The 12,842-nt window shown below is 37.4% G+C and overlaps 1 protein-coding gene across 1 annotated transcript in view; it reads right to left on the bottom strand.

Annotated features, from left to right (window-relative positions):
- rev3l (REV3 like, DNA directed polymerase zeta catalytic subunit) overlaps window positions 1–12,842 on the bottom strand; it is a 103,644-nt gene that overhangs the window by 19,235 nt on the left and 71,567 nt on the right. Inside the window, exons 15-18 of the mRNA XM_002936929.4 lie at window positions 9,019–9,101; window positions 7,051–7,176; window positions 4,397–4,586; window positions 2,304–2,415 (exon numbers count right to left, since the gene is read on the bottom strand). Coding sequence (XP_002936975.2) covers window positions 2,304–2,415; window positions 4,397–4,586; window positions 7,051–7,176; window positions 9,019–9,101 — 511 coding nt within the window. The remainder of the gene's footprint in view (window positions 1–2,303; window positions 2,416–4,396; window positions 4,587–7,050; window positions 7,177–9,018; window positions 9,102–12,842) is intronic.

Below are 12,842 nucleotides of genomic sequence, written 5' to 3'. Positions count from 1 at the left end.
GTGTGACAAACTGTGTGTGCAGACTTTATGTAATAACTGACCCACAAACATCTAGAAAAACAGGTGAAGTGCCCAGCATTGCAGGGAAAGAACTTTGCCCAATACTATTCAAGTGCAATCTGCTTCTGCAGACAGTTTTGCTTAAAGGACAATGAAAGGTTAATATAAATTAAAAGTACCGTATATACTCGAGTATAAGCCGATCCGAATATAAGCCGAGGTACCTAATTTTACCTAAGAAAACTAAAAAAACGTATTGACTCGAGTATAAGCCTATAGGGTGGGAAATGCAGCACCTATTGCTAAGCTTCAATAATCAAAATGTATATGGGGTATGTTTTTAAATATTTATTTCAAAGATGAACAGTAAATTAGCTCTGTAAGTGGAGAAGAGGGTCAACAAAAACAATATGGTATCAATAATGATACCTTAAGAGTACTACCCCCTTAGCTCAGCAACCAAGCTAAAACACAAAGAGTTAAAATCCTTCAAAACTATATATATTATATAGAATATAAAGTGCAATGTCTAGTGCAGAATGGGACAGGTGAGAACGGTAGATGAAGATGAATTTGGGAGCGGGCCAGGGCATTGGAGGGTCTGGTTGCAGGTGGCTTAATTTGCACACAAAAGACAGAGGGTGCTAGTCTGGAGGGACCCATGGCACCCGACTCGAGTATAAGCCGAGGGTGACTTTTTCAGCACATTTTGGGTGCTGAAAAACTAGGCTTATACTCGAGTATATACAGTAAGTCTAAAGGCATTCTTTTAAGTACTTACTGCATATCTAAATTCCCAGATCCCTGCTTGCTTCTCTGAGATATGGTGCTGGCAGCCTACAGCAGTGTGAAGACTACAGTGACATCACTGAAATATCTCTCTTCTTCCTGTAGGCTGCCAGCGGCAGTCTTCCTATTCTCTGAGCATGTGTGTAACTTGATCCTGTCTCCTGTTCTGAGCTACACATGCCCACCAGCCAATCAGAAGCAGATCTGGCAGAGGGGAGGGGGGAAGGGAATGAAACACGTGCAGTATGAAGCAAGGAGGGAAAGGAAGGGAGAATACCTTTTTAGAGATGGCTGCCTGTTCTAGAAAATGTAAATATTTGATTAGGTGAGCCAAAAGTGGGGCGTTTTTACTAAACAATAGGAGGACTATTGGGCAGTATGCTTTTTAAATTTTGACTTGCATTCTCCTTTAATGCATTAGCTGAAGAGAAGGTACATTTTAGCTGACCCAACAGCACAGTTGTAATGAAAGTTGGATACGATAAAGGTGGGCGGTGTGTTTTGTTCCTGCATCTACATCTGACAGTCAATGTATTTCAATGAGAAAAGAAAAATCTGTCATACACCATCAGATTTCATCTCATTGGATAAAGACGCAGATGCAGCGTTCCCTTCCGTCAGGCATGTCTTGCTGGATGGAAATCCTGTAACAGTTCCATTGCCTTTTAACCAATGCAACTACATCTGGCTTAAAGGATGTGTTTTGTTGATCTGAGACCTTCCTACAAAATCTCCCATGGAGTTTAGCCCCAATGATTTTTTTTTTTTGTTCGCAAACTACTCAACCATTTTGCCTGCACCGCAAAAATTCTGAACAGCAGTGAGTTGCATTCACATAATACATAAACAACTGTAGGAACAAAACAAAGACTATTTGTGCAATAGAAACTTTTGGAATATCTATTTGACTCATTATTGTACTGATGCATTAACTGCAGAAGTCTATTTCACCCAACCCCTAGTCCCTAATCATATAGCCAACTGCAGAAAAACTGGATCGGTGCCTCTATAGCAAACAACTAAGTTGTCTCCCCAAGTTGGCCAATTGTAGCTAGATCACATGAAATCTAGAGAACAATTATTGTATTTTACATTTTAAGAATCAAATCTGACACAACAGAGGTAACTACACATCTATCTATATTTCTATATCACAAAAATACTTTTACTGTCAATTTCAATTAATACCTAAACAGGGAGACCCTTAACTGAATCATTTTATAAGTCAAACTTTGTACCACTAGTCTTTCGTAACTTCATTCACTCCACCTCCTCCTGAATAATGCAGTTCACTAAAAATACAATTGTAACAGGCTTTCACATAAAATATACTATGAAAACTGGATATATTCATATCCCTAAATGCTGTAATACATTTTTAGACATTTTTGACTGGCTAAACAGTGCTACTGTTCAACAGATACAATAGCTGGGATGCCTATAGGTAAAGTAAAGCAGCTACATGAAAATGTCTGTGCCAAATGCAGGATTAACAAAGCAATAATACAACATACCTTCTGACTAGACTTAACAACATCTCAAACAGCTGTTTCTCATCTGCTGCATATGTGACTTCAAAGCCAGTAATACCAGATCTTGCAAGAAATGGAGTTTGTCTTCTACCACCTGGAAGTAAAAACATTTTCAGTTTAAGGAAATGATAAATGGCAAACAAAGTAACATCAGCTCAAGCAAAGTACAAGCTAACCCTTCTGCACACATATACAAGTGCTCTTTTTTCTTCTTTTCTTTTTTTGCACTGTGAACCCTGCCTTGCATGTTGTAAATGACCCCTTTTCATCTTGATCACATAGCTTTTTTTTTTATTATTTTAAGAATCTTTTTTTATTGACAAAATTATTTCATTTTTGATAATGCCTTATATTCTAGCCCCCAGGGACAGCTCTGGAGACCAAATTTGCCCTGATACTTGAAAATACATATATGGCAGATTTGATCCGTTGCGTGCGGATGGGGGGGTGTTTGGGGTGGCGGGGGGGGTGCGGGTGGCGGGTGTTTGGGGTGGTCACCTAATCATGCATGGGGAAAAAAAAATACCGTCAAATACCGTGATACCGATATAATTTTGAAAAATACCGTGATATAAATTTTTGGTCATACCGCCCAGCACTACAAGGAGTCCTTATTTTGAAACATTAGAAAAAAGGAAAAAATGAAAATGTGTGTAGTTTAACCTCAAAATTTACCTTGCCATATGAGACAGAGAAAATATATGTAGATAAAACAGTGGCTCATATAGCATAAGGCTCAAATGGCTCACACTACAGACATAAGTGGCATTTCATCAAAACCAAATTTCAAAAAACTCACGTGAGAAATCATGGTAGAAACATTGAAATTACTTCTCTATGCCCATAACCACCTATGCATCTAAAACCACTTGTTTACTAGTAACATACAGCCTAAAGATTCAAACCCCTAAGTATACTGTATACTTGCAACCAGCCTGGTATGCTATCTGCAAGTTTAGATTTATGGCTCAAAATCTTTACATTTCATCGCTGCTAGTAAACCAGTGATTCTGGATATGCAGATGTCCACTGGGCCATTAACAAGGACTTTGCATGTCTCCATCAAAGATTTCTTAAGAGTTAAAACCCCTTAAATTTGTTTTAAAAAATTTAATGTGTGTATAAGAAGACAAGTGAATACCTTCTATTACAAGATGCTTTTATGTCACTAAGAATTAAATTTACTCTGTATTTAAATATTGTATGTATTATATGATGGGTGAAATTATTCACCTGGCATTGACTGGCGGCGAATTTCATCGTTTTGCCATGCAGATTTTTTGGAAAATGGGTGACAAAGTTTGCCACAGAAAAATTCACCATGCAACAAAAATTTTTGCACACATCAAAAACAAATTGTTGCACGGTGCGTGACAATTTTCGTAGTGTGCAACAATTTTTTGTTGTGTGGTGAATTTTTCCACGGCGAAGCAAAACGGGACAGATTCGCTCATCGTTAGTTGTATCCCTAAAGTGACACTTTATCCCCCTTTTTTTTTATTACTTAAATACAATTTGTGCAGAACATACTTCTTGTCAATTGTGTTAATGATGAAAAGATTGTTGTTATTTTGTCAAGTAAACAGGGCAAAAATTGAAAGTAAAGTTACATTCTACATTCTGTGCTTACGAGCAATATCAAAACAAATTACCAGTCCATTGAGAAACCCTCTGCATACACAAATGCTTCCCTTCCCCCAGCTGCAGCTCTGGTTAGGCTTTTGGAAAAGAAGCAGTTCATTATACGAATGGCTTCTTAGTAGACTGGTAATAATAAAGTATGAGGACATTGCCACAGGCATTAAAATGTAGCAACATATGTTTAAGCGAGCTAAAGATATCTGAACTGGATAAAAAAAGATGCAAACAGTACATATAATTACTGGCCTTTCACTCTTAGTAACATTAATATTTTAGTTGCCTTCTTCTTTATTATATGGTTTACAGGGGGCATTAGTTAAATATATAAAGGCTATTAATTACATAGGATGAGGAACCTTTAATTCTATATAAAATACAAAATGAGTAACAGAATTGAGTGATCTAGCAGAACATTGTAAAGTAGATATATGTACCTTCACTACTGGGTTCTTCGAGATGAACTATAATAGCACCAGTAACTTGTTTTTTGTTGGCGTTTGACAATAAGGAGTCTGAAGAGAGGCAGTAGAATAGAGCACATATGGGATCAAATTCTGGATCAGGTTCCAAGTCCCTTCGAGTTCTAGCATGTAACTCCATGCTCATAAGTGTTAGATGTTGCACCTACAATACGAAATACAGAAGTAAATATTCTGCATCATCATCATTTACTATTTTATATATCTATATATATATATATATATATATATATATATATATATATATATGACCCAACACTTTACATTTATAACAAAACAGGGGACATACAATAATTTAATGTGAGTTACACACTACAGTCCTAAAGTTTACATACACCATTGCTTAAATTTTTCAAACGCAATTTTCAACTTCACTCTTACTATGTTAACATACATTGTCAGTGTTAAGAAAAACAGAGTCACCTTTATTACTCCTTCTCTAACCATATAAATAACACTGCCAAAACCTGCTGCTTTTTCCTCTGCAATATTGCCAAGATACACCCCTTTCTTTCACAAGTAACAGTTAAAACACTAATCCATATCCTTATCCTTTTCCGTTTAGAATACAGCAATCTCCTACTAACCAGCCTCCCACCTCGCTCCCCTGCAATCAATCTTAAACTCTGCTGCCAGGATCCTCCTGCTTTCTCCTAAGAGGAAACCTGCTCAGCCTCACTTAAAGGAGACATATCCTATAAAAATTATGAATGTGCCAGTGAATTATACTCCTCTAGATATTAAAGGATTGTGCTTAAAAATGTTGTGTTTCAAACTGATTTTTTGAGAAATTCCTCCAAAACCTCACTAGTCCCGCCCATCTGTTCCACTTCCTGCTGGCTGAATTCTCTGGATGTGCAGGGGGGCCGATGGCCCTCAGTACAGGCAATGTAGGATAGGAACCAATCAGCAGCTAGGCTGACCTGATAGAGAACTGAAGCCTGTCTGTGCTTGTGTGACTGCAGGGCTGTCATTGGCTCTCCCCCTTCAAAGGGAAATCAGCACTGTATATTATTCATATTTGCCTACAAAATTAGGGTTTTCCATATTTATCTAATATGTCTCCTTTAAGCTCTCTTGCATGGCTGCCTGTTAAGCAAAGGATAGCTTACAAAATCCTTCTGCTAACATTCAAAGCCCTTCACTCCTCTGCTCCTCACTACATTTCTTCACTGGTCTCCCTGCATGTTCTTGGTCGTCTCTTCCGCTCCTCTCAGAACCTCCGTCTTTTTACACCATCCACACCCACTGCACTTTCTCATCTTAAACCTTTCTATCTCGCTGCTCCTTACCTCTGGAACTCTATCCCTGAATCCCTCCGTAGGGAACACTCACCCACTTTTTAAGATAAAACTCAGATGTTACCTTCTGAAGCACTAAAACATTATTTTGCCCAGTCCTGCGCTTAAGGGCAAATGCCCATACCTAGTGCACTCTTACCTTCCAGTTTGTGCCTGTATGTTACCCAACCAGTAAGTTCTACGGGGCAGGGACCTTCTTCCTACTGTGTCTCATACCACATATTGTATTTATTATAACACTTCCTCCCTGTAAGATTGTACAGCGCTGCATACCCTTGTGGCGCTTTATAAATGAAGTTATACATACATATACATGTGGTCATTTAAAATAAATAGTTTAGAGATAGTGATTTCAGCTTTTATATGCCTGATATCTGATTTATTGTGGGTCAACTATTTAAAACTGTTTAAAGAGACAATAAGCTTAATAAATAGTAAAGATTCCAGAATGTTATATATCAACCTGTAGAAGTATTAGTTAAGTGGGATTGCACTTGCGGTCATATTTAAGGATCTACCTTCATGACATGTCCCTGTTTGCCCGTAATACCACAGGAAAATCCAAGCAACTCAACCAAGACATAAGAAACAAAATTGAGGACCTCTATAGGTCTGTTTTTTTCTTAGGAATACTTTTTAAAAATCTTATGATCCCATGAGCACCTGTACAAAAAAAAAAAAAATAGACACTATATCATTTACCTCATGGAGTTTGCTAAGAAACCTAAAGGACTAATAAAGGAGATGCAGCAAGATGTATCAAAGTATCAACACCAGAAGCACTGCTGCCGTGAGGCAAGTTGAGAAACTCGCCTCAGGCAGCATCAGCCTGCTAGTTACCAGGGGCAGCAAAAGGGCATTTATTTATAAACACTAGGCAAATTTGCACCTGGGCAGTAACCCATAGCTTTTTTCAGCCATCTACAAGTTGAATAATGAAAACAAACAAATGATAGGTTGTCATGGGATACTGCTAAGGTACAAATTTTTCCATGGTTTATAATAGACCTCCACTGTTTCTGTCTTCATACAGCCAACTCTTTACATCACAGCCCTATGCATTTAAAACAACCTATACTTTCCACTTACACACTGAAAAATACTTTCTGCTTACAAAACAAGTATTTTACATCAAACTGTAGCACTCACTGGAATATAATTCGATGTTGGGTAGTTGAAAACTATGTTTCTTCTGTAACATTATCTGTACCCTGTGCACTTCTGTTTTGCTGCTAAATCATTTAACTGCTGTAACGATTGGTTACGTTAAAATGATCTTTGTGAACAATATTTGAAAAGGTAGCTCACCTCATGTAAAGCTTTTGCATCTTGAAGGTTTTGAACACTGACTTTGAAGCCATAGGAGTTATTTAGAGAAGGCCCTTCAATCTGAGATGTTTCTCTTTTCAGCTGAGCCATAGTAGCAAACTGATTCTGTGGAAAGAAAACAGAAAAGCTATAAACCAGTGATTCCCCAACCAGTGGCTTGTAAGCAACATATTGCTCACCAATCCCTTTGACGTTGCTCCCAGTGGCCTTAAAGTAGGTGGTCATTTTTTACATTTCTGAATTAAGAGGCAGCTCTATTATATTTTAAGTTCCCTTGTGCTTTAAGCTCGTGATGAATAATTCTTCTGCAGTTTTTTCTTTGAGACGGTTTGGAACTTGGCAGTAAGCTTTCCAACTGAGGTGATGCAAATAACTGATTATGTACTATACACTGTAGTACTCGCAGTTCCTCTATGTGAGTGTGGCCTATCACATTAGTTAATAACGTTGTAGCTCTTATATTTGCACTTCACAATTAGTTGATGCAACAGCTCTAGCAGGGCAGCAACATGCTGGAAATTACATGTGAGTTTGGTTATACATCCATTTTTTTACTTAATTAGGTAATACCACATGGCTCTTGGCTATACAGTAAATTATTGTTTTCACAAACATCTCCCTCAATGCATCACTATGTTAAAGTGATGCATTCTGGGACTGGACAGATTCTATGAACTCTATTAAAAAGAGAGGGAGTTGTGAGTTGTGAGGGAGGGTTTGATTATGTGTGGGCAGGAAAAGGTGCCCTGTGAGTCAGAGAAAGGCCATCATGGTTTCCTCACAGTCTGAAGAATAATTTATATCTGTGTAATCATAGATCAATATATATTTATGTGGTTACATACTGTAACTTTTTTACATAAGCCCAACCTAATGCCAGGTCAAAAAGGGTATACTTCTACATTTTATTTTTCACCTGACAATGTGCCTCATTTTTAAGTAGTTAGTTTAGTTTAAGGCTAGTGGCACATATGGTGATTCTGCATATTCTCCTCAGCGGAGAACCCCATCTCTTGTTGTGTGCATACTGACAGGCACAGCATTGGGCCATTATTACCTTGAAAACAGGGCAGATTTTAGTGCAAATAATAATTGTTTAGTGCTCCTGTGCTAAATCCACCCTGTGTGTGTACTGACGAGCAGATGCAATTCTTGAGGGGCAGAAAGGAGCAGATTAGCCTTTTCTCTACTGGTGGGGATACCATATTGTGTGCATTAAGTGCCAATAGCCTAAAGATTCAGCACACCTTGATTATTCCCTTTGGGTTTAAAGGAATACTATCACGGGAAAACATTTATTTTTTCCCCAAAATGCATTAGTTAATAGAGCTTCTCCATCAGAATCCTGCATTGAAATATGTTATTTAAAAGCGCAAACAGATTTTTTTTATATTTCATTTTAAAATTTTACATGGGGCTAAGCATATTTTTCATTTCCCAGATGCCCTCAGCCATGTGACTTGTGCTCTGATAAACTTCAGTGTCTCTTTACTGTTGTGCTGCAAGTTGGAGTGATATCACTTCCTCACTTCCCCCCAGCAGCCAATCAGCAGAACAGGAAACAGTCCCAGATAGTAGCTCCCTGACACCTGTATTGCTAAAAGTGGTATTTATCAGGATAACACTCAACAGTAAAAAATCCAAGTCTGGCTCATGACTCCTCCAGTTACATGGAGTAGGAGAAACAATAGCGTATCTAAAAGTAGTTCTTAAGTGTAGCACTGGCTCTTTCTGAAAGCTCATTATCAGCACAATGGCTGGTAAAAAAAAGATACATTTGTTGGTTCAAGAATAACATTTTAAATGTTAAAACTTATCTGGAAGATCAGGTCCCAAGAATTCCAGATATTAAATTCCATAGCTATATCTGCAATTCATATATACTAAAACTCTTCAAAACACAAGTAAATGTGTGATGGATGCTACTTATGTAAAATGTGCAAGTACCTTCATCTGAGTTGTCAGGAGTACTCTTCGAAGTTTATCTGGATTGCGTCCTCTCCTCTGGCTCATTCTTTGGGATATTGGTTCTATTTATATAAAACATATGAGTTAAATCACAGATTCTGATGTATAAATTATGTTTTAAAAAGTTTCCTATATGTCGCCCCAGATTTCATTGTCTTCAGTGCTGTATAATAGATAAAGCATACCTAGACTACATCTAAAATCACCCACAAACTACTTTTAATTAAAAACACAATGTTTCCTAAGGGAGAAAAAAACTAATAAACAAAATTCCCATAATGCCATGCTCCTGCACCAAGACCCCTGTACTTGCAGTGTGTAAGACTATGAGGAAGCTTCCTGCTGTATGGCTCAGATCACACATTCCTAAGGGGGGGAGCAGGAGAGAGGAGAGAGCTGCGCAGACTCTGACAAAGGAACTAAGAACAACATGTTTACAAAAAGGAGATGGGAAATCCTGTGTTTCTTTTCATAAAGGACTCCGTGTCAGTGAATGCTTATAGCTGTATTTATATACACCTTTCTGATAAAGTTTACTTAGTTTTTACCTTTCCTTCTCCTTTAATAAATATGTTAATTTTTAAATAAAGCAAGAGTTTTAAGCATTTGAAACTGCATTAGCTGTTATTTTAATTCCCTTTCACATCCAGAAGAGCATCCAGAACAGCATTAAGCCCTTACAGCCTGACTTCAAAAGTACAACATAAGTTCACTTTAGTTAATTCATGTATCAGAAATACATTAACTTCCACAAAGCCAATGAAATATTTAAATATTCATAAATTGTACAAATAGAACTTTCACACAGAACTGATACCTACTTTAAAAATATTGCATAGAGGTTATGAAATGAAAAATAATGAGACCCTTTAATGGTAAAAATGGATTAGAACTGAATTCTAATTTGTTTTATTTAAATCTATGTCCTCAAGGCAATGAGCAAACAAAACGCCCTAGAAAGCTTTCAGTTAAATCTTATAAGCAAAATAGTTCCTGCACTCTCATAAACCATTACTCTTAGGCTGATTTTAAAATAGGCATTTTGATCATTCCAGTCATCTCAGGGAGAAACGCAAAGCTCTAAATCTCTTGCTTGCTAACAGTCACTCCTCACTCATCCAAATGGGAAACACTTGTTTTTGAGTCATGTTTGTACTTTTACAGAAAAAAAAGACAGTAAAAGTACTATCTTTTGAATGGAAATGGCTTGCAATAGGGTTTTATCTGTTTCAGTGTTTATGAGAGAACCGCAGTGATCAAAACATCCCTTGTGCAATATGCCCTAGTGTACAGATACTAGATAGTAGAGGCCATGCATGAACCTTTAAAAGAAGAAAATAAATTTAACAGTATACTAAAAGGTACAGTGGATATAAAAAGTCTACACAAACCTGATAAAATGTCAGGTTCCTGTGCTGTACAAAAATTAGACAAAGATAAATAATTTCAGAACTTTTTCCACCTTTAATGTGACCTATAAAAACTGTACCACTCAGTTGAAAAACAAACTGAAATCTTTTAGGTGGACGGAAGAAAACCAAAAAAGCTAAAATAATGTGGGTGCATAAGTGTGCACACCCTTAAACTAATACTTTGTTGAAGCACCTTTTGATTTTATTACAGCACTCAGTCTTTTTGGGTATGAGTCTATCAGCATGGCACATTTTGGGGTGTGTAGACTTTTTATATCCATTGTATATGTATTAAAAAAGTAACACCAAAAAATGAAAGTGTTTTAAAGTAATTAAAATATAATTTACTGTTGCCCTGCACTGGTAAAACTGCTTCAGAAATACTACTACAGTTTATATAAACAAGCTGCTGTGTAGCCATGGGGGCATTTAACCTTTTTACTGCCAACGACGTATGGGATACGTCGTAGCAGTAAAAGGGCTTAAATGCCAACTACGTGTCCCATACGTCGTCGGCATTTAAAGGCTTCTCTCTGCAGCAGCGGCATCACGTCTGCTGCTTCCTACTTCCCCCCCAATGCCGCCAACCACTGGAGTGTGGAGGAGGAGGCGATCTTGTTCTTCCAGACAGGTAAGGTGTTTTTTTTTTTTTTTTTTTTTGCATTTACACACACACTTACATACATTTACACACACAGCACACAATTTAGCAGTTTTTTTTCCATTTTTTCACTCTTTTATACACTTATTTACACTCATATACACACTTACACACTGTCACACAACTCTTACACATGTACACACATGTATACACAAACACTTTGTTTTTGTTTTTTTTTTCATTTTACCACTTTGTTTTAGTTTCAAAACTGTTTATTTTGACAGCGTGACTATTGGATCAGATATTCTGATCACTAATTACACTGTCATGTGACTTATTTTGTTGTTTCACTGATTTGCACAATTTTTGTGGTTTTATCGCATTTTATCCCTGTATAAGTGTTCCTAATCTGTTTTTAGCATAGCTTTGCCATGTATAACTTTGGTGTACAAAAATAACTTTACCTATTTTGAATTCATCAGAATGTGTACTTTCCAAAAATATATGGGGGTCTCTGTATAGTTAGGGGGGGGGGGGTTACTGCACATAATACGTTGGCAGGGGGCTCTGTGCAAAAACTGAGCTGGCAGACGAGAAATACATATGCGCTATTTTCATTTTGGGGTCAGTACATACCGCAGACTTTGGTATATCTATGCATATTGGGCATCAAACTGTTCAGTAGACCTTTGGTGTTCCTATTTGGGGTGATTTGCCTTTGTACGCAAGAAATTGTGTGAGATAAATGCGGCAAATTGCAACATTTTTAGGCGATTTTCTGAAATGTCATAAAAACCAATAACTTTAGGAAAGCTTTGCAGATCAGTACTTTGGTGTAGAAAGGACTCTTTACCCTTGTTGGATTTGTCAGAATGTGTACTTTCCAAAAATATATGGTTTTGTGGGGGTCTCTGTATAGTTAGGGGAAGTTTCGGCACATAATACACTGACAGGGGGCTCTGTGTGCAAAAGCTGAGCTGGCAGGCGAGAAATCCTTATGCGCTATTTTCATTTTGGGTTCAGTACATACCGCAGACTTTGGTATATCTATGCATATTGGGCATCAAACTGTTCAGTAGACCTTAGCTGTTCCTATTTGGGGTGATTTGCCTTTATCTGATCTTTATCAAGAAATTGTGAGAGATAAATGCGGCAAATTGCAACATTTTTATGCGATTTTCTAAATGTCATATAAATCTGCAAACTTAGGAAAGCTTTACAGCTTGGTTCTTTACCCATTATAGATTCGGGGGGATGTGTACTTTCCAAAAATATATGGCTTTCTGGGGTAAGTGTACTTTTTTTGTAGCATTATCCCACATAAAGGATGTAAGTGTGTTGATTTTGCAGGAGCTGAAATGATAGATCATATGGGGGCATGTTCCCATTGGGGCCCCTACATGCCACATACTTAGGTAAAACTATACATATTGGGCATCATACTATTCAGTGGACCCCTGGCGTTCAAATTTAGGGTGTTTTATCTTGGTACCTAACACTATGTGGGAGATAAGATGCTGCAAAGTGGAAGCTTTGAGGGGATTTTTGGAAATGTCATCAAAATTGCTAAATTTAGAAAAGCTGTGTGGCTTGGTACTTTGGAGTAGAAAGACATGGGTATCCATTTTAGATCCCACATATAATGATGTAAATGTGTTGATTTTGCTGGAGCTGAAATAACAGAAATGATTAATCATATGGGGGTATGTTCACATTGGGGCCCCTACATGCCACATACTTAAGGAGTAAACCTATACATATTGGGCATCAAACTGTTCAGTGGACCCCTG

This window comes from Xenopus tropicalis, chromosome 5, assembly GCF_000004195.4.
Source record: "Xenopus tropicalis strain Nigerian chromosome 5, UCB_Xtro_10.0, whole genome shotgun sequence".
Taxonomy (NCBI): Eukaryota; Metazoa; Chordata; class Amphibia; order Anura; family Pipidae; genus Xenopus; species Xenopus tropicalis.
Note: the sequence above shows the minus strand (reverse complement) of the source record. Positions and strands in the feature narration are given on the sequence as shown.